This window comes from Amphiura filiformis, chromosome 16 (genome assembly GCF_039555335.1).
Source record: "Amphiura filiformis chromosome 16, Afil_fr2py, whole genome shotgun sequence".
Taxonomy (NCBI): domain Eukaryota; kingdom Metazoa; phylum Echinodermata; class Ophiuroidea; order Amphilepidida; family Amphiuridae; genus Amphiura; species Amphiura filiformis.
In genome coordinates, this window is record NC_092643.1 from 36,943,051 (window position 1) to 36,969,874 (window position 26,824).

The 26,824-nt window shown below is 45.9% G+C and overlaps 1 protein-coding gene across 1 annotated transcript; it reads left to right on the forward strand.

The window, feature by feature from the left end:
• The first annotated feature begins 104 nt into the window (after positions 1-104).
• On the forward strand, positions 105-26,754 carry LOC140135942 (repressor of RNA polymerase III transcription MAF1 homolog). The gene is made up of 6 exons (XM_072157637.1): positions 105-772; positions 6,568-6,828; positions 8,129-8,299; positions 23,352-23,471; positions 24,635-24,769; positions 25,888-26,754. Exons 1-6 carry the CDS (start codon positions 690-692, stop codon positions 25,907-25,909), a joined length of 792 nt encoding a protein of 263 aa, XP_072013738.1. The 5' UTR covers positions 105-689; the 3' UTR covers positions 25,910-26,754.
• The last annotated feature ends 70 nt before the right edge of the window (positions 26,755-26,824 follow it).

Below are 26,824 nucleotides of genomic sequence, written 5' to 3' on the forward strand. Positions count from 1 at the left end.
GTTGCTTTAAAAATAAATGTATATAGTATTTATCAAAATTGCAAATTAAATATTTCAGATCCGGAACGCTATAGATAACTATCTCGTACCAAGGTAAATTTATTTCAGCTGAGAAAAACAAAAACAGGGAAGTGTAAACAGAGAATTCCGGTTTAGTTTGTAATTTTCATGCAAAGATCTTACCGTAAAGTGGACATTTCAAGCGAATTCATGATTGAGAGAGTATAGTGATATTCAAGAGGAATCGTTTTCACTCTATCTGGAGTTGAAACAAGGAGGAAGAGGCAGCTGAAGTTGGTGTTTTTTGCGACGATTTAATTTGGGGTCTTCACCAATGGCGTTTTGTACAGAGGGATCAAGTGATCAGATTGTCAAACCAATTTCTTATACAAGTTCGTGTGAATCAATGTCTTTTGATTTCCCAAGGAACTGTTTGCCGAGTTGTGGACCTAGTAAAATGCACTGTAAAATGAACTGTCTATCGAGTATATATATAAAAGCGTAAATTTGAACTTTTTTCAACCGATTTATTTACCAATCAAAACAAAAGACACTTTGTCTTCAATTTCATCGATCAGCTGATCTTCTTGTTCTGTCTTTGGAGCTGTCAATAATTGCTGAGTGAATTGGGTAGCATTCAACACACTTTATAACCTCAGTTTATCTTGTTATTTGTGAACTAAAGCAAAATGAAGCTGCTTGAGAATCCCAAATTGGAGGCAGTCAGTGATGCCTTAACAATCGAAACTGGAGATTGCAAAATTTATGGGAAGTAAGTATGACTCTAAATCTAATTTTAAATAGTAATTTACTCAATCTGTTGCAAGGTTTTGTTTATTTTATGCGTTATCTATCGCTTATACGCATGCAACGACAACATCAAGCTTTTGCATATAGGAAGCTGCGGAAAATAATGTGTGCTGGACTGTAATTACTAGCAGTGCGCTTTTAAATTTGCGAAAGAAATTATGCAAAAAATGTTTAAACAGGCGATATTTTTTAGACCACCCAAATTACAAGGTTAAAATAATCAAATTGAACTTTCTCATCAAGGTTTAACAAGTTTTTAGCAGTACAAATATACTTTTTATTCCATCAAGCAAGCCTTGTTTTGTTCCAAAATTCATTTTATATATTTTGTTCTTTTAAATAAGAGCTGGATGCAAAACGAGTGATCAGTGCAAGCTGTACGTAGCCTAGGCTAGCACAAGCGTGTTAAGCACTTGTTGTACCGGTCATGCCGGTACGCGGCTTGTTTTATTTGTTGATAGTAATTTAGTATTTTCGGTAGTATATCATGAATTTTCAACTGTGTTTTACTTTAACACTTTTTTACTGCATGATGCATGTTTGCATTTAAATTCAAGATTTTATACCATGTTTTGCTATGACATGTTTGTAATTGCAGTTTTGAAAATTTTTAACATCAAGTGTCATTTACAATGGAAATTTCCAAACCTTAAACATATTTTTTAAGTTTTAATTGGGTTCCTAAAATAATTTGAATGTCTAACTTCATGTACAAATACTACTTGATGAAAGGAACCTCCCAGCCAAGTTTCACAGAAATTGGAGTTATTTTTTAGAATTGGCAATTCAAGCAATTTGTGTTTGGAGGCTTCAGTTAACAACACAGGTGATCATAAAAGTAAAATATTTGGCTAACCACTACAAGTTGACATGAAAAATAGGTAAAAAATATCACAATTACCAATTTTCATGCTTTGCTTCTAAGTATTGAATTTCAGTTGTGACAAAAATTAAATTATCACAGCAAGTCATTTTTTTTGTTTCGGGGCTTCATGTTAACAATTGTTAAACATTGCAGAAGTAGTTTTTTTGAAAACAACAGTGTTGGGATCATCTAAGCTGTTATTTTCTTGTGTATATTGAATCAATGATTCTATGCGGCAGATATTGTAGATTTATCACATGTTAATTTTTTCACCCATTTGTTAAGGGCGTACTACACCCATGTATTGGTTTGATTGGTCTAAAAAAATATTTTTTCATTTATAGCTAGGCAATATATGCACGGATCATGTGAAATAAAGAAAAAATAAAATAATAATAAAAAAGGTGCTTTTAAACCATTGTATAGTAAGTCATTTTAGCCCTATATATTTTTTTGTTTACATGTATCCTGGTAACTCAGATGCGTGTTTCATAACAAACCATAAATTGTCCATAATTTATTCTTTTCAACATGTTCAAGTAGGGGGCATGAATAGAATACATTAAATCCTTTGTTATACCATCTATAGAAATGTACTCACTGATTATAACACTGAATAAATTAAATAGGCCTAATCTCTTCCACATAGACAATTTAATAGTACACCATGTATTTATCTTCTATAATGTGGTGTTAGGAAAAGAGATTAAAAAAGGCTATAAGGTCATCAAAGGTCAGGTTATAGGTCAATTGGTTCAGGTCAAATTCAGGCATCAACATGTGGTAGTCTGTGATATCATACATGTCATAATGAGGCATCAATTTTGATATTTTGTCTGTTACTGGATATATAATGGAAATATGTGAGGTGGATATACTAAAATACCTTGGGATGTAAATGGTGAGTACAATTTAGATTGCCTAGTTGAGATGAATTGGGCAAATAAATATAAAATACACTACGCAAAAAAAGTTTCTTTATGGTTAGGAAATTTACCCACAATTAAAATCTAGCGACTAATTTTGTACGTGTGCTAAATAATCGCATGAGAGTGATAGACCTGCGCATTTTGAAACCTCAATCACTACTCTACGACACTCCTGAGAAAAGATATGAATGTTTAAGTAACACGAGTTCGAAAAATGAAAATTGCAAAAAGGCCTATTCAAGTTTTCAGCATAAAAGAACACAAAAAACAACAAAAATGCAGATAACATGTTTTGTTTAATTGCTGAGCACATTTCAAGCATCATACTGCCGCTTCCAACTTCACTTGAGATTAATCTCTTTCTTTACCAGATTTTCAATACTTTGTGTGTCCACCGTTGGCTTCCCTTACAGCAGCCACACGTCCGCGGCGTCTCATGCTCCTAATGAGGCGTCGAATGTTACCTTGCTCAACCCCGTTCCACTCGTTGATAACGATGCGACGCAATCCAAGCAGAGTTGTATCTGCTTTTATCTTCTTGTTGACTCGTCTCTTGTGCTGATCCCAAAGGTTCTCCAAGGGGTTAAGATCAGGGCTTCTGGAGGGCCACTCAAGTGTCTCAATTCCTTCTGCTTCCAGGAATGCAGCTGTAATCATGACCTGTTTTGAATTCCTTTTCCAAATCCATCTCTCAAAACGTAAATGTCTTAGTACACACTCACCTTTGTCTTTGATCATTCATCTGCACAATGAGCAAAGGATTATCCAACATGCATCAATTAAGATGCTTTAAATTAAAATTGAAAAGGCGGAACAATGAAGCCGTCTTGGATCAGTGAATCGGCTCTAAAACCATTGAATAGGCTTCTTTGCAATTTTAATTTTTCGACTTCGTGTTACTTAAACATTCATATCTTTTCTCATTAGTGTCGTAGGGTCGTGATTGAGGTGTCAAAATGCGCAGAACAATCTCCCGCATGCGATTATTTAGCAAACGTACAACATTGGTCGCTAGATTTTAATAGTGGATACATTTCCTAACCATAAAGAAACTTTTTTTGTGTAGTTTAGTTACCAAAATCACAAAAATGAAGCTTACGGCAAACTACCTAATATGGTGGTATGGGTGACAAAAAATACAATCTTTTTCAACATTGCTGTAGTGTGGTTGTGGTAACCTGTTACCTATGGCTTAATTAAGTTTCAGTGAAATAGTGTCGCAAGTTCAAAATACAAAATATAGCTCAACATTGAAAATAGAAGCATTTTAACCGGTTCGTTTTTGATAGTTGTGGAGCACCAAGTTCATGAAGTCATAAAAGAGATCAGGGACCGCTTATTCCCATTTTACATATCAACATTATTTCCCTAATGTGTTAGCAACACATATCCAAAATTTTAACGAAATCCGTTGATAGTAAGCTTTCCAAAATGAAGTGAATTTAAAACATCAGTGATGTACCATCCACCTTTTGGCTTATATCATTAGAAGCATGTACGCTTCATTGATACTGATGCCACCAATTGAACGAGAAGATTTGCCCCTTCATTTTGCATACCACTTTGTCCAATTTCTTTTTCTCATTTCTTCACAAAATGCAAAAAAAAATGCATGGGTGTAGTACCCCCTTAAGTATGGTGCTTTTTGCATGTGAAGCCTCCGAAACAGGCTTTTTTGGATATCAGTATATTTTTCAAACATTAACCATAATGTCAAAAAAATTTTAATTTATGACATTCTGCACATATCAAGTAATAATTACAATGCAGATATCAGTATGAAACACACCAATTTAGATATGCATAGATGATAATTAATCTTATTGTTGTTTCGGAGGCTTCATTTGTTTCGGAGGCTTCAATTGTTAAGGGAAAGTTTGTATTGGGTCCCATTTTCAAACGGTGATATATATCTCCACGATTTAAAAACATGTGACTTGAGGATCTACTTTGCTACATTTTGATAAATAGATTGGATGAGCTCTTTTATTTATATTTGCACAAGCTTGCTGAACAGTTTGTTTCGAGGCTTCAAAAAGTTAACGGAAAAACGGCTCTTTGAAGTCAAGATTTTATAAAAATTTAAAAGCTTGCAAATCGACTAATTTTTGTTACCCATTTCAAGTTAAGATAACAACTGTTATGAATCAAGAAAGAGTGAAGAAATAGGCAAGAATTATGAACCAAAGCTACACCCACAAAGTTTGTTAACAATTGTTAACGGAAAATGAAGCCTCGAAACGACAAATATCGAAGTCCGGTTCTCAAAAATACAGGGCTGTTCACAATTAAATCTAATGTGGCAGTGTTTACTGAACATATGACTGTACTTTCAGGATAAGAAAAATTATCCATGAACTAACTGAAGAAAACACAGGGTTTTACAAAAATGTTACTGTTTTTATAGTTTTTCTAAATGGTAATATTAAGTACATTTAAGCCTGCTAAAACTGAACGCAGTAACTCCCAAAGCTGATTATGCTACCCAAGGTAGCTGCTAACTAGATGACTTATGTGGCCAAAAATCATGGAATTCTGTGGCTTTATTAGAACACTATGGATTAAAATGTTAAAAATCCAAAGTTACACCCTTTACCGTGAAAATGACCATATCTATCATGTGTTGGCGTGCGCACGCATGCTGCATTGATGTGTGCGCGAAACAACTACCTCAATGCATTGTCGAACTTGACATCACTACCACATCATGATGGACAATGGTATCCCCATTGTCAATGTCATTGACTAAATAATTTGTGAGAATCAAAACCAAAAATTCCCAAGTTAAATCAGAGAAGATGTGAATTTTTAAACCAGGCTCAAAGCTGTGCAACAAAATTTGAAAAATCATGAAAAACAATGGCATTTAGTGATTGTCTCTACAATTAAAGAGATTCCGAATGTCTCAAAGGCTGGAAATATTAATTACCTGCATAACCATTTGAAGTACAGTATGTTGATGATACTTTGGCCTTGTTGCAAACTTTATCATGTCAAGTTAGTAATTGGACAAGGACATCATCGAGGGTTGTGAGCCAGAAAGCCTTTTAAAACTCACGAAGGATTCCTAGTTCTCAACCCTCGACATGTAGCATGAATAATTGAATATTGAATACTTCCAGTACCGTATGTATAAACGGTATAGTGGATCCGTCTCATCTGTGAGAAGCCAAGTCCAGAAAGAATGTTTGACCACAAAATCATGTGAACTTGAAAAAAAAATTTAGTTGGCATCCTGTCTAACTACATTATTCATTCAAGGTTCATACGGTTCATATAACAATATTAAATACAGTACTTTAGTATAAAATATTACAAGGAAAAAATAGTTCTAAAAGTTATCTCTTTTTTTCAGAATTTTTGTTCATTTTGGTTTCGATGTATTAAATTACAAAGTGGCCAAAAAAAATAATTTAATCAAAAAAGCCTTATGTACATATGCACTTATTTGCCAAGACGTGTCAGATGTCTCTGCAGAGGAGTTTTAAAAATCAATTTTAAAATTCAATAAATTAAAATCAATAGTTTGGATAAAACATCCAGGGATACTCCCAACTCAAACTAAGGTCTAGCCTTGATTGAGTTCTCTGGTCAAAATAAACAATTGGATCCTTGCAATGCATGTACACAAACTCTATGGAATGTAGATAAGACTAGTTCTGAAGGACATCTGAGTCAGATTAATCACTGGCTGTCAATTAGTTACAACTAAAGAATCATTTGATACAATTATTGATCAAAACCTAAGTTTTTATTATTTCACTAGCTACACATTGGTACTGTCAGTGGTTTTAAAATTTAATTAATTCCAGTTTCTTAAAAAAAATTTTTTTTTTAATTGCAAAATATTTACCTACTAAAGTCAAGGCAAGCTCTGAATCCAGCTTACCGTATAAAATGGCTGCCTGTCTTGTTGTTTGTTTTTATTGTTACTAATTTTATTTTCATTTTTTCATTCCCCAGAGTGGAGAGCTACTCGTGCAAGATGGCAGGCAACGACAAAAGACTCTTCAAGATGCTGAGTCAGGAGAACGGCCACTCACCAGATGATCTCCAGGCTCTGTCGCCACCCGAGAGTCAACTGTCTTTGAGTCCTCTGCAGTCCTACAGTCGCAGTGCAAGCGAGGAGGAAGGCGGCCCTTTGTGTGATACGTGCAGCCGTAAAATGATCTTCTACCTCATATCAACTCTGAATGCTTCATTTCACCCAGATTATGACTTCAGGTTAGATACTGGCTTGTTGCTTAGTCTGTTTATGCCAGAGATCCTCAATCTAGGTGGCCTGCCAACCACTTTTGGTTGGCCCTTGGACAGCCCTGAAATGTGCAGTAAACATAGCAAAGTAAGGTGTTTTGGGCCCTCAAACACAAATCTTTAAAATGATTTGGCCCTCTGTGGTCCACTAGCTAAATATAGTTTGAGAACCTCTAGTTCATACCCTCATTGAACCCCTGGTTCATACCCAGTGGTCTTTGGCAAAATAAAACATTTTCTGGCGAAAATCATTTTTGAAAATTGAACAATTTGCAATTTTACACCAGTTTACCCCAACAGGGATGTAACTTTTCAGGATTAATCTGGAATTCCAGATTTTTTTGTCCAAATTTCCGCACCCGTTTGGGGGCTTTTTACCCCAAATTCATGCGCTTTTTCCAGATTTACAGTACACTAGGGTTTTTTTTTTTTCTTCAGGCTTACTTTCATCCCAGGTCCAAAATCCAGAAGGCGGGTCTCTTAGTGGAAATGAGGGAACATAATTTGTTTGTTGTCCTTTGCTTTATCAGGGAATAATCAGTGACTGTGACCTTCTTTTGTATAATCCTGTTTCTAAAGCCAAGAATGATTATTGAATTTACAACTATGTACAATGTAAGGCCATATTAATTTAATTGTTTGTCTCAGCAACAGCCTACAATGTATGTTAATAAATGATGCATGCACATAAACTATACAAAAAAAAATGTAGAATTGGAAAAAGTTCATTTTTATTTCCCATTCTTCATTTTATTTTCTATGAAATTACCCACCAAAAATAGGAAGCCTGAATGAATCCCCAGCACTTAGTTTATGAACTGTAAAACCAGCTTGTCTACATGTATCTCCAATATACAAAATGTATAAAATAAATTTGTTCAAACCGGTTGACACACACAATGCCTCCGTAGCCTAAATAAATAATATAAAGCAAAGTAATTATACAGCATTCCACATGAACGTAAGTTTCTGACAAGCCATTAATTATGGCCTAATTCAAGAAATTATATAAAGAAATTTCAAGTCAAACCAAGCTCAGTCCCAGGACCTATATTAGGTTTATTCATGGAATTTTTTGATAAATCCATTGAAAAAATGGGGACATACTACCATATCATCCTCTCGCAGGACAATGCAATATGAGTTGAGGATCTCACATTGAAGAAGAGGCCTTTGGTGCAATGGTAGCTTTGTCAATTTATGTTCTAAACCATAAATCATCTCCTGTCATGACATAGTTTAATTACCTTTTCTTTATTTCTGATTTCAGTGATGTAAAAAGCCATGAATTCAGTCGTGAGCCAAGCATAGATTGGACAGTGAATGCTGTGGATAGCAACCTGTTTTCTACAGCAGGTGAAAGCTATGCGTCACAAATACGACATAACCTGTGGTCAGTGGTTAATGAGGAGATTAGTGTCAATGAGTGTGAAATCTACAGGTTAGTACTCAATACTATACATGTATGAAGGGACATTTTCACAGGGGTTAGGGACTGTTCACAAACACTTGTTAGGGGGGCCTGATGCAAAAAAATTCATCGCGAACATTTTTCGGCCCCCCCCTTTACAGACCTCACAGGGCCCCACTTTTTTGCATCAGGCCCCCCTAACAAGTGTTTGCGAACGGTCCCTTAAGACTCAGTACACCGGTCGATCTTACCGTTTCCGATGTTGATTAAGATACTTCTTGCATCGATCCCGAGATGCGGAAAAAAAACCAATAGTCATTTTGTCCCACATAAATGAATAAATAACAAAAACCCCCCGATCCCCCGGTGGACTCACCCAAAAGGTGACGTCACACCATATGATCGCCCCTTATCCTCCTTGGTCTCCGACTGACACAGACGTGCCTATCGATTGTTCATAGCACTGTGTATCAATTTCTCGACCAAGGCGAGATATACGGTTGTAGTTTCACACCTTAGGTAAAACCAAACCGGTATTGTTCGGATGAGGATAGTTTTGACGGCATTTTCTGGCGAAAAAGTGACAAAAAAGCGATCCAAAACTTAGCTACATATCGTGCCTCCGTTTATATCACGGGACACACGAGCAATTCAAAATGGCCGCTCGTTGACGCCATTCATTTTGTTTCCCACGTAAAACAACCATTGCAGCCTGTAAGTTACAATAGATGTTTGTACATACATTGTATTTCATGTACGGTAGGTTATTGTTGCTATGTTAGGGTGATTACTCTATCGTTATGTCTTCATTACCGTCCAATAAAGGCGAGTTAATCAGATATTCATACGGTGGGGATTGGTAGGGACCGTCTGACATTTTAGTAATAAAGTTAGCCAGTCCTTACTTTTACCACTAACGTTAGCGACCAGCCTCCGTGCTCAGGTTTGCTTACTGGGCTTGAGTCGCGTGTTGGGGGGGTAGCCCCCTCCCTTTCTCCTCGCTTCGCCTCGGCCCTGTCGGGCTTGCCCTTCCCTGGTGACGGAGCGGGACCCACACCCGCTCTGTTTCACCCACAGGGAGTGCTCACGATCTTCTAGATGTCTTTCTTTTGCTTAGGACTCTCCGAGTTCCAGCTTGACGATTGGGATAGGCTCCGTCATCGCCATAAGACGAAGAAGAAATCTACCAAGGGCACTGGTAAGGTCGACACGGTGGATTCTGCTGTGACAGCCCCTATGTGTCATGGCAGGTCTGCTTAAGGGGCTCCGGTCCCCGGACAAGCAGGCGGTTCCTTCGGGACTGCTAAGCGCGTCAAAGGCTCAGCAGCCAGCGAAAGCACTGACTATACGTCCGGAGCAAAGTAGCAGGCAGCAGAGCGGTAACCACCAGCGGAAACCCTAGCGGGTTTTGCAGCAGGAGGATACCAGTCGACACGGTAGATTCTGCTGTGACAGCCCCTATGGGTCATGGCAGGTCTGCTTAAGGGGCTCCGGTCCCCGGACAAGCAGGCGGTTCCTTCGGGACTGCTAAGCGCGTCCAAAGGCTCAGCAGCCAGCGAAAGCACTGACTATACGTCCGGAGCAAAGTAGCAGGCAGCAGAGCGGTAACCACCAGCGAAAACCCTAGCGGGTTTTGTAGCAGGAGGATACCAGCCCTCTAGCTTAAAATCCTCACGGGTTTTAGCAGGAGGACACCCGTCTGTTGCAGGCATGTCTCACGGGCTCAAACAGCCACAGTAGTAGCCAGCGACGCGCAGCATGCCAGGGTACCCCGGGCTTGCCTGGGTTGAACCCTAGCATGCATGGGTTCAGCAGAGACGATACCGCGGCTAACGCTGTGGGTGTAGTCTTAGCAGAACCAACTGGGGTTGTCACACGGCAGCGTTCCATGGCGGGACCGCCGAGTGATACCCTGGGCCCTAGAATAGCTGCTGGCTGTCCACAGGGACTGGCTGGCGATTATTCAGGGGTTGGGCTCGCAGTCTCTCACGGGACAGCGACCCAGGTGCATTCGTGGCAGCTACAAAGGCGAGCTACGGCTTGACTTCAGTGGTAGCCGCTATGCACCCGCCCATAGCTGCCGTGAGTGGTCCGCCACACACAGCGACCTTGGGCGAAGCTCTAGAGGGTACAGTAAGTAGCTTGAACAGCCTAGCTGATCAACAACCCACTTATGTCCTCGAGAGCCAGCGGAGCGTGGGTGATCCATTACCGTCAATGGGTCAATTACCCTCTCTTGATCGATCACTGTCAAATCAACAGGGCATAGCTCCATTGATTGACGCTGCCTATTCAGGTGGCGAGGTGATTGATCGGGGTATCTGCACGCTCAGCTACCCGTGGTACTAGGCAAGCTCCCTCTAGCCAAGGGACAGCGGTATAGCGGGTACCCATACACACGGGCTTGATCCCTTGCGGGGAACGCAGTGAGGCATGGGTACAGTGGTACACAGCCGGAGCCCTCACGGGCACCTACGCTAGTACCGCGCGGTACCACGCCAGCACACAGCTTGATCCCCAAACAGGGAACGCAGTGTGGCGAGGTACAGCGGTCCACAGTTGGGAACCCTCACGGGTACCCACGCTGATACCGCACCGGTACCGCAGCACCGCTTTAGTCGCCACAGTCTCTGTGGCAACAAGGGGAGGCGGTGCTGGTACTGCAGTACCATGGGGTTACCCTGGTGGCGGATCCTTTCAGGGTCAGCTGCCGGCGGGTATGCCCGTGGTACCCGCCGCAGGGTGTTTCTTCCACGGCCTAGCACCGTGGCAAGTGTCGCCAGCGATGGCCACGCAGTACCATCATCAGCTGTTGACCAGGCCAGCCGGCATGGGGCTAACCCAGATCTTGATCAGGGTAGGCCCCGTGCTGCTAGCGCTAGGACGACGGCTGCGAGAGCATGCGGACCCAGTGGTGCCATGGCGGATACCTCAGGGTCTTGCGGGAGTACTCCCTCTTCTGCTGGCAGGTAGTCGGCGAGCCACACAGTGGTTATGCCTTCTTACCCGCTTTCAGATGCCCGTCCTCAGTTACCGTCATCATCAGAGCATGATACGGATACTGTGGGCGAGGGAAAGGAGTCGGAAGCTGAGTCCGGTAGTGACATCACTACAGTCTCCTTCCCCCGCTGCCCCGCGAGGGGAGCAACAGCACTGATCTTCCTCCGGACACCCCCTAAGGGGGAGTCCATGGAGGAGGACCAGGGGATCCTTTCAGTAGGATGCTCAGCTGCTGCTTCCTCACAGGGGACGCCTGCACTCTCATTCCCGGCAAACCTCACGGGTAGATATCGTGGGCTGTCGAGCTCAGTAGAGCTATGACGCCGCTGCTGCACGCTTCCTCTGCGTGTAACGCGGGAGGACCACGAGACCTACCTGAGGGGATCCGAGAGGGACCCAGATGTCGTCAAGCGTATCACGCCAGACAACATCTGAGCTCTTCATGAGGTGAGCCTATTAGCGGTGCTAACAGCTAGCCTCAACGAGAGCTCCATGGGCCTAGCCCATAGGGTGTCCACTCAGCGCCGGGGGGAGGGGCCTGCCACTCCAATCGCTCAACGCGATGGAAAGGCAGGGTCCCTTTTCTCTTTGGATGCTTCTGCGCCACGGTGGAGGACCGTGCAAAGAAGCTACCAACGGAGCACTCTGAAGAGGTCGGAAACTGCCCTTACCATGGGTAGGAGCTCCGACTTCAGCAGGCCGTGCACCACCAACAGTACCCGAGCCCACTACCTCTGCAGCACCCATTTCTGGGAGGCGCAAGGGTAGCACAGGAACAGCTGGCAAGCCCCGAGGAAGAGCAAGCGCTCTTCCAAGGGAAGCTAGGCAGAGCATTCCTGGGGGGCTCAGCGGTTTTTCCACAGGGGATCTCCCAGTGGATTCTGACCGCTTATGGCTTTCACCCAGAGGTGGGAAACCATCTCTTTGAGCGCCTGGGTATGGTCAGTGGTGAGTGGGGGTTACAGACTGGCAACCCAGTCTCCCCACATTCGTCTGCACATTTCAGAGGTCCACAGTAGTGCCGTCAGACGGCCCCCAGCGTCGGGCACTACTGACAGGGATCACACAGCTTCTCACGAAGCGGGCGATTGTCCCGGTCTACCCCCGTTCTACGGTGATCTTGGAGCCATTGGCTCCAAGGAAGCCCGGCGACGGGAGCCCCATCCGGAACCGCAGGCCGTTGAACACGTTCTTCAGGCCCAAGAGGTTCAGAATGGGGACTCTCGCCTCGGTGCTAGCCTGCCCCATCAGGGGCATGGGAACAGCATCGCTAGATCTCTCGGACGCCTATCTGCATATGCCAATCGCCTCTCAAGATCGGAGGCATCTGCGCTTCTAGGTACAGGATCAAAATTACCAGTTTTGATACCGCCATCCGCCTGTCCATCTCTCCCAGGGTGTTTAACACTCTTGGTCAGAGCGGTGGCAGCGCACCTGAAGCACAGGGGTGTCAACATCAGTTGCTACCTGGACGTTTGGCTCATATACGGACGCACTCCACTGAAGACTACGGGTCTCATGGGGTTGATAGTCCGTGGGGTGCGGGACCCTGGATTTTTGATCAGCTCAAAAAAGTCCAGCGTGGTCCCGACGCAGACACCACTATTTGTAGGGGCCCAGATCACCCTCACGGAGGGGTTCGCGGTGCTCTCACCCGGCGGTGATTAACATGGTGCGGTGTGCCTGACTCTTGGCCGAGTCTCGGCAAAACCCGCTGTGGCATGGATGAAGGTGGTAGGCCTAATGGCCAGTATGGTAGACCTCGTACTGTACTGCCGCTTTCTACGTTAGGGCTTACCCAACTACACCTTCTAGCCTGCTTGCAGGCCCAGTCGTCACCCAATATCCCTCGCGGTTCCGTTGTCGGAGATCGCGCGAGAGGAACTCTGGTGGTGGACCCATCAGCCCAATTTGACCCAGGGTGTCAGGTTCCTGCACCCCCGGTATGTCACGTAGTGACGACCATAGCGCCAAAAGCGGGCTGGGGGTCCACATCCACGGAGACTCCGTCTCGGGCCTATGGGGCCATAGAGACAGAGTTTCACATCAACCTCCCTCGCTTACGAGGAGGTGATCGTGGAATCACATACCGTTGTCCTGACGGATAACACAACCGTGGTAGCCTACCCCAACAGACAAGGGGACTCCGGGCCACCACGATTGAGCCTGCATGCACGACACCTGATAGGGTGGTGCAAGTTCAGGCAGATTACGATGAGAGAGCGATACACATCGCGGGCGTCACCAGCATCCTCGCGCACAATCTGTCACGAGGAAGGGTGTCGGGACCAGCAGAATGGTCCCTTGCTCCGCAGAGTCGCTCAGACGATCTTCAAGGGATGTACCACCCCTCGAAAGATCTGTTCACATCTCATCGCAATCATCCACTGCCGGTGTACTGCTCAAGGGTCGCGGACCCCAAGCATTCACCGTGGACGCTCTGTCCATAGACTGGGGAGGATGACAGCTTATGCAGTCCCTCCGATCTCACTACTCATGAGGGTGGTGGCCAAGATCGGGTGGGAAGACTGCATTGTCATTCTGCTAGCGGCAAGGCGCTGGCACTCCCCGAGTACCAGATCTACTCCGGATGCCGGAGCGGAGGTACCAGTCTATCACTAGAGCACCTGCAGTTAGCTGCATGGCCCTTACCAGGGAACACGCAGCGGAGGGATACTTTTCATCAGAAGCTGTTTTTCTCATCGCCGGGGCTAGACGGAAGTCTACCCTCCGTACGGATAGCCAGAGTCTGGCTCCATACTACGCTTGGTGCAATGAGACAAATAGCTCTCCCGCTAGAGCCTCTGTGCTGCTAGTTCCGGAGTTTCTGACAGAAAAGTTCCAAGCAAGACTTCAGCGGGCCACTGGGGCCAGCTATAAGTCAGCTGTCCTCTCCATTCACCGAGGTTTCGACACGGGTCGACTATCATAGCCGATGGTTACCTTATTAGTCTACGCCTCGACGGTATGTTCAACGAGTGTCTACCAAAACGGAAAGTGATCCTCCTAGGGATCCCAACACAGTCTTAGATTACTTTAAGGGTCACCCTTTTGACCTTCCGTCAAAAGCGTCCGCTTAAATCGTAACTCTCAAGATGGCTTTCCGGTTTGGCGTTGGCTTCGGACGGCGGTGCTGAGTTGCACACGGTCTCGAGGTTAGCTTCCGTGTTCACAAACACTGGAGCGACACTGTTTCGGGCGCTCTGTTCTCGTGACTCACGAACGGCGCGGTGCATACCGACATTCGTCCCTCTCCAATCCCCAGGGTTGGGCAAGGTTCGCTGAAGCCAAAGATAGGCTGGGGTGTCCGATAAGGCGCTGCAGCACTATTTCTTCCGAACACAAGCCTTGCGAGGACTCACGACCGCATTCATCACCCTTACAGAGCCTTTCGGTCCAGCCGCTGTCGCAATGGCTGGTCCAGGTGTTGGTGGGGTCCGGGGTTCGCGGGTTTCGCGTCCCACGACCCACTCGACACGAGCTATCTCATCATCTTGGGTATACCGTCGGTTGTCCCTTGAGGAGATCTAGCAGGCGGTGTCCCGGAAGCCACCTTCGCCCTTCTCTACGATACTTCCGTTTACGTTAGTAATCAGAGACGGGCGGAGGTTTACCGGGACATTGTTCGGCGATCATAATACGGTGGTGTACGGGTACCAGGTTTTCAGACTATACAGAATACTCAGCATGGTAAGAACCAGTGTCGCTATTCTTAACCACCAAACTTATTAAGTAAGGAGGCTCATGTCTGTGATCGCGTGGTCTTTTGTGTTTCCCGGGCGTTGGGGAAAATATTTTCTGACCTCGCGAAAACCATCGTTACCCGCTCCCGATCCCTGATCAGATGCTGACCAATCTTGTACCTCCATCCGTCGGTTACTTGCTAGATCGATCTTTCAGATGTTGATGCAAGAAGTATCTTAATCAACATCGAAGCGGTAAGATCGACCGGTGTACTGAGTCTAGTCCCAAACAAAAATGTTTGGTAGACTCATAACCGTGCGATCTTACCTTTCCGATGTTGATTATCCGACCCGCCACCCCCTACAAGTTTGGTCCGAGTAGGGGATCCCAAGTCGGATAAGGGGCGATCATATGGTGTGGCGTCACCTTTTGGGTGAGTCCACCGGGGATCGGGGGTTTTGTTATTTATTCATTTATGTGGGACAAAATGACTATTGGTTTTTCCAGCATCTCGGGATCGATGCAAGATGTATCTTAATCAACATCGGAAAGGTAAGATCGCACCGGTTATGAGTCTACCAAACATTTTTGTTTGGGACTATTTTCACTGTTAAACAGGCAACTGCAACTGGGTATTTAAAATTCTTAAATGTTATTAACCCATGGGCTTCAATACACGGGAAGAGGTTTACAACCGTGAATAACAGTGAGAAACCCCAAACGTGTTCAGAACAGGTGAAATCATTGAAATTTACCCTGCAAAAATAACATGTTAATAGTAAAATAAAGTAACTGGCTAGTATGTTCTGTATTGCACAATTACTAAATGATAATAAATTAAGGATTAATATAACTGTTTGATATACTTTGATACCAATGGCACATGCCCCAAAGAAATTAATCATAGTATAAAGTATATCGACTGCTCAGTGCCAGAAGTGGGTAGACTCAGTACACCGGTCGATCTTACCGTTTCCGATGTTGATTAAGATACTTCTTGCATCGATCCCGAGATGCGGAAAAAACCAATAGTCATTTTGTCCCACATAAATGAATAAATAACAAAAACCCCGATCCCCGTGGACTCACCCAAAAGGTGACGTCTACACCATATGATCGTCCTTATCCTCCTTGGTCTCCGACTGACACAGGCGTGCCTATCGATTGTTCATAGCACTGTGTATCAATTTCTCGACCAAAGGCGAGATATACGGTTGTAGTTTCACACCTTAGGTAAAACCAAACCGGTATTGTTCGACTGAGGATAGTTTTGACGGCATTTTCTGGCGAAAAAGTGACAAAAAGCGATCCAAAACTTAGCTACATATCGTGCCTCCGTTTATATACGGGACACACGAGCAATTCAAAATGGCAGCTCGTTGGCGCCATTCATTTTGTTTCCCACGTAAAACAACCATTGCAGCCTGTAAGTTACAATAGATGTTTGTACATACACATTGTATTTCATGTACGGTAGGTTATTGTTGCTATGTTAGGGTGATTACTCTATCGTTATGTCTTCATTACCGTCCAATAAAGACGAGTTAATCAGATATTCATACGGTGGGGATTGGTAGGGACCCGTCTGACATTTTAGTAATAAAGTTAGCCAGTCCTTACTTTACCACTAACGTTAGCGACCAGCCTCCGTGCTCAGGTTTGCTTACTGGGCTTGAGTCGCGTGTTGGGGGGTAGCCCCCCTCCTTTCTCCTCGCTTCGCCTCGGCCCTGTCGGGCTTGCCCTTCCCTGGTGACGGGCGGGACCCACACCCGCTCTGTTTCACCCACAGGAGTGCTCACGATCTTCTAGATGTCTTTCTTTTGCTTAGGACTCTCCGAGTTCCAGCTTGAGCGATTGGGATAGGCTCCGTCATCGCCATAAGACGAAGAAGAAATCTACCAAGGGCACTGGTAAGGTCGATCACGGTGGATTCTGCTGTGACAGCCCCTATGTGTCATGGCAGGTCTGCTTAAGGGGCTCCGGTCCCGGACAAGCAGCGGTTCCTTCGGGACTGCTAAGCGCGTCCAAAGGCTCAGCAGCCAGCGAAAGCACTGACTATACGTCGGAGCAAAGTAGCAGGCAGCAGAGCGGTAACCACCAGCGGAAACCCTAGCGGGTTTTGCAGCAGGAGGATACCAGTCGACACGGTAGATTCTGCTGTGACAGCCCCTATGGGTCATGGCAGGTCTGCTTAAGGGGCTCCGGTCCCCGGACAAGCAAGCGGTTCCTTCGAGGACTGCTAAGCGGCGTCCAAAGGCTCAGCAGCCAGCGAAAGCACTGACTATACGTCGGAGCAAAGTAGCAGGCAGCAGAGCGGTAACCACCAGCGAAAACCCTAGCGGGTTTTGTAGCAGGAGGATACCAGCCCTCTAGCGAAAATCCTCACGGGTTTTTAGCAGGAGGACACCCGTCTGTTGCAGGCATGTCTACGGGCGCAAACAGCCACAGTAGTAGCCAGCGACGGACAGCATGCAAGGGGACCCCGGGCTTGCCTGGGTTGAACCCTAGCATGCATGGGTTCAACAGAGACGATACATGCGGCTAACGCTGTGGGTGTAGTCTTAGCAGAACCAACTGGGGTTGTCACACGCGGCAGCGTTCCATGGCGGGACCGCCGAGTGATACCCTGGGCCCTAGAATAGCTGCTGGCTGTCCACAGGGACTGGCTGGCGATTATTCAGGGGTTGGGCTCGCAGTCTCTCACGGGACAGCGACCCAGGTGCCTTCGGTGGCAGCTACAAAGACGAGCTACGGCTTGACTTCAGTGGTAGCCGCTATGCACCCGCCCATAGCTGCCGTGAGTGGTCCGCCACACACAGCGACCTTGGGCGGAAGCTCTAGAGGGTACAGTAAGTAGCTTGAACAGCCTAGCTGATCAACAACCCACTTATGTCCTCGAGAGCCAGCGGAGCGTGGGTGATCCATTACCGTCAATGGGTCAATTACCCTCTCTTGATCGATCACTGTCAAATCAACAGGGCATAGCTCCATTGATTGACGCGCTGCCTATTCAGGTGGCGAGGTGATTGATCGGGGTATCTGCACGCTCAGCTACCCGTGGTACTAGGCAAGCTCCCTCTAGCCAAGGGACAGCCGGTATAGCGGGTACCCATACACACGGCTTGATCCCCTTGCGGGGAACGCGGTGAGGCATGGGTACAGTGGTACACAGCCGGGAGCCCTCACGGGCACCTACGCTAGTACCGCGCCCGTACCACGCCAGCACACAGCTTGCTCGCCCACACAGGGAACGCAGTCTCGCGAGGGTACAGCGGTCCACAGTTGGGAACCCTCACGGGTACCCACGCTGATACCGCACCGGTACCGCAGCACTCGCCTTAGTCGCCACAGTCTCTGTGGCAACAAGGGGAGGCGGTGCTGGTACTGCAGTACCATGGGGTTACCCTGGTGGCGGATCCTTTCAGGGTCAGCTGCCGGCGGGTATGCCCGTGGTACCCGCCGCAGGGTGTTTCTTCCACGGCCTAGCACCGTGGCAAGTGTCGCCTAGCGATGGCCACGCAGTACCATCATCAGCTGTTGACCAGGCCAGCCGGCATGGGGCTAACCCAGATCTTGATCAGGGTAGGCCCCGTGCTGCTAGCGCTAGGACGACGGCTGCGCGAGCATCGCGGACCCAGTGGTGCCATGGCGGATACCTCAGGGTCTTGCGGGAGTACTCCCTCTTCTGCTGGCAGGTAGTCGGCGAGCCACACAGTGGTTATGCCTTCTTACCGCTTTCAGATGCCCGTCCTCAGTTACCGTCATCATCAGAGCATGATACGGATACTGTGGGCGAGGAAAGGAGTCGGAAGCTGAGTCCGGTAGTGACATCACTACAGTCTCCTTCCCCGCTGCCCCGTGAGGGGAGCAACAGCACTGATCTTCCTCCGGACACCCCCTAAGGGGAGTCCATGGAGGAGGACCAGGGATCCTTTCAGTAGGATGCTCAGCTGCTGCTTCCTCACAGGGGACGCCTGCACTCTCATTCCCGGCAAACCTCACGGGTAGATATCGTGGGGCTGTCGAGCTCAGTAGAGCTATGGCGCCGCGTGCTTGCACGCTTCCTCTGCGTGTAACGCGGGAGGACCACGAGACCTACCTGAGGGGATCCGAGAGGGACCCAGATGTCGCAAGCGTATCACGCTCAGACAACATCTGAGCTCTTCCATGAGGTGAGCCTATTAGCGGTGCTAACAGCTAGCCTCAACGAGAGCTCCATGGGCCTAGCCCATAGGGTGTCCACTCAGCGCCGGGGGGAGGGGCCTGCCACTCCAATCGCTCAACGCGATGGAAAGGCAGGGTCCCTTTTTCTCTTTGGATGCTTCTGCGCTACGGTGGAGGACCGTGCAAAGAAGCTACCAACGGAGCACTCTGAAGAGGTCGGAAACTGCCCTTACCATGGGTAGGAGCTCCGACTTCAGCAGGCCGTGCACCACCAACAGTACCCGAGCCCACTACCTCTGCAGCACCCATTTCTGGGAGGCGCAAGGGTAGCACAGGAACAGCTGGCAAGCCCGAAGAAGAGCAAGCGCTCTTCCAAGGGAAGCTAGGCAGAGCATTCCTGGGGGGCTCAGCGGTTTTTCCACAGGGGGATCTCCCAGTGGACGACCGCTTATGGCTTTCACCCAGAGGTGGGAAACCATCTCTTTGAGCGCCTGGGTATGGTCAGTGGTGAGTGGGGGTTACAGACTGGCAACCCAGTCTCCCCACATTCGTCTGCACATTTCAGAGGTCCACAGTAGTGCCGTCAGACGGCCCCCAGCGTCGGGCACTACTGACAGGGATCACACAGCTTCTCACGAAGCGGGCGATTGTCCCGGTCTACCCCCGTTCTACGGGTGATCTTGGAGCCATTGGCTCCAAGGAAGACAGCGGCGACGGAGCCCCATCCGAACCGCAGGCCGTTGAACACGTTCTTCAGGCCCAAGAGGTTCAGAATGGGGACTCTCGCCTCGGTGCTAGCCTGCCCCATCAGGGGCATGGGAACAGCATCGCTAGATCTCTCGGACGCCTATCTGCATATGCCAATCGCCTCTCAAGATCGGAGGCATCTGCGCTTCTAGGTACAGGATCAAAATTACCAGTTTTGATACCGGCCATCCGCCTGTCCATCTCTCCCAGGGTGTTTAACACTCTTGGTCAGAGCGGTGGCAGCGCATCTGAAGCACAGGGGTGTCAACATCAGTTGCTACCTGGACGTTTGGCTCATATACGGACGCACTCCACTGAAGACTACGGGTCTCATGGGGTTGATAGTCCGTGGGGTGCGGGACCCTGGATTTTTTGATCAGCTCAAAAAGTCCAGCGTGGTCCCGACGCATGACACCACTATTTGTAGGGGCCCAGATCACCCTCACGGAGGGGTTCGCGGTGCTCTCACCCGAGCGGGTGATTTAACATGGTGCGGTGTGCCTGACTCTTGGCGAGTCTCGGGCAAAACCCGCTGTGGCATGGATGAAGGTGGTAGGCCTAATGGCCAGTATGGTAGACCTCGTACTGTACTGCCGTTTCTCGTTAGGCTTACCCAACTACACCTTCTAGCCTGCTTGCAGGCCCAGTCGTCACCAATATCCCTCGCGGTTCCGTTGTCGGAGATCGCGCGAGAGAACTCTGGTGGTGGACCCATCAGCCCAATTTGACCCAGGGTGTCAGGTTCCTGCACCCCGGTATGTCACGTAGTGGCGACCATAGCGTCAAAAGCGGGGCTGGGGGTCCACATCCACGGAGACTCCGTCTCGGGCCTATGGGGCCATAGAGACAGAGTTTCACATCAACCTCCCTACGCTTACGAGGAGGTGATCGGGAATCACATACCGTTGTCCTGACGGATAACACAACCGTGGTAGCCTACCCCAACAGACAAGGGGACTCCGGGCCACCACGATTGAGCCTGCATGCACGACACCTGATAGGGTGGTGCAAGTTCAGGCAGATTACGATGAGAGCGATACACATCACGGGCGTCACCAGCATCCTCGCGCACAATCTGTCACGAGGAAGGTTGTCGGGACCAGCAGAATGGTCCCTTGCTCCGCACGTCGCTCAGACGATCTTCAATGGGACGTACCACCCCTCGAAAGATCTGTTCGCATCTCATCGCAATCATCCACTGCCGTGTACTGCTCAAGGGTCGCGGACCCCCAAGCATTCACCGTGGGCGCTCTGTCCATAGACTGGGGAGGATGACAGCTTATGCAGTCCCTCCGATCTCACTACTCATGAGGGTGGTGGCCAAGATCGGGTGGGAAGACTGCATTGTCATTCTGCTAGCGGCAAGGCGCTGGCACTCCCAGTACCAGATCTACTCCGGATGCCCGGGCGGAGGTACCAGTCTATCACTAGAGCACCTGCAGTTAGCTGCATGGCCCTTACCAGGAACACGCAGCGGAGGATACTTTTCATCAGAAGCTGTTTTTCTCATCGCCGGGGCTAGACGGAAGTCTACCCTCCGTGCACGTATAGCCAGAGTCTGGCTCCATACTACGCTTGGTGCAATGAGACAAATAGCTCTCCCTTCAGAGCCTCTGTGCTGCTAGTTCGGAGTTTCTGACAGAAAAGTTCCAAGCAAGACTTCAGCGGGCCACTGGGGCCAGCTATAAGTCAGCTGTCCTCTCCATTCACCGAGGTTTCGAGGCGGGTCGACTATCATAGCCGATGGTTACCTTATTAGTCTACGCCTCGACGGTATGTTCAGCGAGTGTCTACCAAAACGGAAAGTGATCCTCCTAGGGATCCCAACACAGTCTTAGATTACTTTAAGGGTCACCCTTTTGACCTTCCGTCAAAAGCGTCGCTTAAATACGTAACTCTCAAGATGGCTTTCCGGTTTGGCGTTGGCTTCGGGACGGCGGTGCTGAGTTGCACACGGTCTCGAGGTTAGCTTCCGTGTTCACAAACACTGGAGCGACACTGTTTCGGCGCTCTGTTCTCGTGACTACGAACGGGCGCGGTGCATACCGACATTCGTCCCTCTCCAATCCCCAGGGTTGGGCAAGGTTCGGCTGAAGCCAAAGATAGGCTGGGGTGTCCGATAAGGCGCTGCAGCACTATTTCTTCGAACACAAGCCTTGCGAGGACTCACGACCGCATTCATCACCCTTACAGAGCCTTTCGGTCCAGCCGCTGTCGCAATGGCTGGTCCAGGTGTTGGTGGGGTCCGGGGATCGCGAAGGTTTGCGTCCCGACCCACTCGACACGAGCTATCTCATCATCTTGGGTATACCGTTCGGTTGTCCCTTGAGGAGATCTAGCAGGCGGTGTCCCGGAAGCCACCTTCGCCTTCTCTCACGATACTTCCGTTCGTTAGTAATCAGAGACGGGCGGGAGGTTTACCGGGACATTGTTCGGCGATCATAATCACGGTGGTGTCTGGTACCAGGTTTTCAGACTATACAGAATACTCAGCATGGTAAGAACCAGTGTCGCTATTCTTAACCACCAAACTTATTAAGTAAGGAGGTTTATGTCTGTGATCGCGTGGTCTTTTTGTTTCCCGACCGTTGGGGAAAATATTTTCTGACCTCGCGAAAACCATCGTTACCGCTCCGATCCCTGATCAGATGCTGACCAATCTTGTACCTCCATCCGTCGGTTACTTGCTAGATCGATCTTTCAGATGTTGATGCAAGAAGTATCTTAATCAACATCGAAGCGGTAAGATCGACCGGTGTACTGAGTCTAGTCCCAAACAAAAATGTTTGGTAGACTCATAACCGATGCGATCTTACCTTTCGATGTTGATTATCCCGGACCCCCTGCCACCCCTACAAGTTTGGTCCGGTAGGGGATCCCAAGTCGGATAAGGGGCGATCATATGGTGTGGCGTCACCTTTTGGGTGAGTCCACCGGGGATCGGGGTTTTTGTTATTTATTCATTTATGTGGGACAAAATGACTATTGGTTTTTCCGCATCTCGGGATCAATGCAAGAAGTATCTTAATCAACATCGGAAAGGTAAGATCGCACCGGTTATGAGTCTACCAAACATTTTTGTTTGGGACTAATTGGCAATAGCTGTTATGTGTAGCTGTCATGCGTAGATGAGTACAATATACTGTGTGTACTGTGTAAATTACCAAATATTCACAGGGCAGCTATGGCACTTGCCCACTTTTGGCACTGAGTAGTCGATATATATGTGCGATTTGGATGCAACCTAGAATTAGCCCAGTTCTCACACTGCAATGTCTCTTGAATAGCAAATATTGTTGGGATATCTTGGTATCAGAGTCCCTGCACAAAGCAACCAAAAGCTATCCTGTTCAGTTACACAAATAATCTTTACCTTGAGTTTTGCAGACATTTGACTCATGTGCACATCTTTTGATGAGCTTTTACACATGACTAATAAATCAATCAAATAACGATAAATTAAAATTTCATTTTGTTTCAATACCAGTTACAATCCTGACTTGGAATCAGACCCATTTGGTGAGGAAGGTGTGCTGTGGTCCTTCAATTACTTCTTCTACAACAAGAAACTCAAGAGGATCTTATTCTTTACATGCAGAGCCACCAGGTAAGAGTAAATCAATTATTCAATGGGGTTGGTAGCATTTTGGGGATGGTAAGTAGCTGGGCAGGGAGGATGAGGGAACAAGCAACAAGAGTTGAGATAAGGTCCAAAAATAATATCTGATATTAAGTTTTGATGTTTTTACTAGAGTTGGGCGACTATCACTTTTTTCCTAGTCGACTAGTCGGCAGCAAATAGTCACGACTACGACTATAGTCGCGACTATCTGTGGTTAGAATTGGACCAAAAAATCGGGTGAAAGTTTGGTGCAAATTTACAATAAAAAGTCAACAAGACCAATCTAATGATGATTTATAGACTTTATGATTATTGTTTGTATAGTGTTACTATTGGTAAGACAATGACTAATGTTTTATCACATTTTCACAGTTTATATGTAAGTATTTGGTTGGTTTTAGTGCAGATATCTGGCGCTTTTAACATGATTTTGTAACATTTAAATATAGTTCCATTTGACGACTTTTGGTTTTCAATAGTCGTAGTCGCGATTACCAGTAATAGTCGCGACTAACGACTATTGGCGACTTAGTCGCCCAACTCTAGTTTTTACTAAGCTATCTTGAGATATTTTGACCCCCTTGAAGGTAAGGTTGCACCAAAATGTCATTAGATCCCAATTCCCATTCAAAGTTTTGAGAGGTTTTACTTAAATTGAAGTATACTGTTGAAGGTTAAAAGAAAAACACAATATAGGCACATACAGTTATACATACCCCCTATGTGCATTCACATGCGACTGTGGACCCGTAGATTTTACACAGGCAACTAAGAACATGAAAATTTTGACATATCACTATTGAAACCATGGACTTTTATTCATGTACGCAAATCTGATAATTAATCGACACAAAGTGACCTGATATCTCGATTGGGGACCTATAGGCTAAATTATTTCTGAAGTATGTAGCACTCTCTGGAATAGGTATTTTTATTTTTAACCATGGACATTCACTGTGTTTGTGTGTGTCCGTGTTTTATGAGCTTAAATTCACACAGAAGTCCATGGTTACAGGTGAAAACAGATGCACACACACCCTCCCACAAATGTGGGATGTGAAAAGTGAAATATTTTGAATTTGTGTTAAATTTATACTAGGTGTATTTGAGGTGCAATCTAAATTTGTTGATATTGTTTTTTGTTGCAGTAAATCGTCTCAAGTTGGGGCTGACTCCGGCATTGGGCATGACTTAGATATGGTCATGGACGATGATCTGGAAGATGATGCAGAAGACAAATCAGAGGAATCTGAATACTATGACGGAGCCTATGCACAGGAAAGGTAGGTACAATAAGAGATAGGGTAACATATCTTATATTCTTATTCAGTGGGAGTGGTCTAGTTCATGGACACATAATCTAATTGGACAATCACATGATTTTGGGTGTTCTCTATCAGGCTGTAGACGATCCCACATTGTCACAAGTAATTGATAACATGTAACACACTTGTAAAGGTGCGTGTATGTAGCGCGTTGTATGTGTAAACCAGGGTGTCAGCTTCAGCTGATTGAAAACTTCTTTGGATCAACTCTGAACAAATTCATCAGGATCGTTCATAAATCACTGGTTAGCAAATGTTCTCAGTACAGATCCAAATAAGTAAAATTAGGTATTCACTAGAAATATTTTGATTCCTATCAGGAAACTTGTTCACTCTGGTTTGGTGAGTGGTGGTGTTTCTAGTTGTTATCGGCAATCTTTGTGACTGATTTTGATGATGTCACATGGGTTGCTTGCCAATTGATGATCTGATCGTAGATTCGATCAAGTCTGTACACCCCCTCATCCTTGTTCATGGTGGTGTTGCCTCTGCTTCTAATCCAGATGGCCTCTTTGAGCCAACAGATTGTTTTGTTAGCCTCTTGGTCGATCACTTGGGCATGCAACCCATGTGACGTCATCAAGATCAGTCACAAAGATTGCCGATAACAACTAGAAACACCACCACTCACCAAACCAGAGTGAACAAGATTCCTGATAGGAATCAAAATATTTCTAGTGAGTACCTAATTTTACTTATTTGGATCTGTACTGAGAACATTTGCTAACCAGTTCTTTGGATCAAGTTTTTAGCCTGTATCAGAATGTAAGGTTTTGTTTGGTGCCCGCTTTGGTCTTTCGTCCATTCATTGCATGAATTCTGATGGTGTGATGTTTAAGCATTGCAATCATAGTACAGCATAGGACTGAAGCAGTTTCTATTTTGATTGCGGGACACCAACCCTGGATAAGTCAAGAAAAATAAGGAATCATAATCTGGGCTATTCCAGTTGAAAGTCACAGCCTTAAGCTTCCACACTGGAAGTGGGAATAGAGGTGTGAATTTCAAATGACATAGCCAAGCATAATTATTTATACAAAAATGGTGTGTAGTAAACTTTTTCTTTCTCATTGCAGAGTGACACCGATATTGTATTAAGTCTTGGAAGAGTCGACTAAAACTGATGTAGAAGAAGTGTGTGAGAAAAATAGGAATGGTTTGGAGCAGATTTATATGTCATCTATGAGCTGGACTTGATGGATCAAATTATGGACTGAAATAATACATAGCAAAGTGTGCATCAAATATTAACTGGTTGAAAATGGAATTTATTCTGTACATACATACATATTTTTTAAAGAAGTGGTCGGTTTTAGTATACCTCCTTTTGAACGTGTGTCCACAAGTAGCCAAGTTCTTGAAAATTAAAATGCTTCTTGCGGATAAATAAAAAATAATATTTATTTTAGCATTAGAAAGTATGATGGTTTTTTTGATAAATCATTTTAGAATTTTAATCTTTAGTGCTCATCTTTACCAAATGGAACTGTAAGTCAAGTTCCCAGTAAGTTTGCTTATCACCGTTAGTGTCCTTTCTGTGGTCTAAAAAGAGATTAGATGCAAAGTGTCAAAATATGTAAAGTTTCTTTAAATTCTTTCTTTATTTATTAGTCTTGACAACATGTTCATTTGTCAATGGCTATACATACATCCTTATGTGCATTTGTATGTGATTCAAGTGAACAGTCTAGTGCTAGTGACTAGAGGTAAAAATTTGAGACTCACATTGGGTCCATACCTCAGCGGCGTTTACTTGTCATGCGAAGGGATTAAGAAACAGTTATTTACTGATTTTGCCTCCGTATATCTTGGTATACTTATGGATACAAGAATGGTGTCCATAAATTACATATACATGCAATTAGTTTGTTGTGCAGAAGTGTAGCAAGGCACTCGCAGTAAATTGTGTGCGTACAAAAAGCCATAATCAGACAAAGAGTGTTTGGGAAAAAAACGCTCAGCAGTCTGCATCTATAATCTTCTCTTAAATGTGACCTGGGATGGATTTCACTA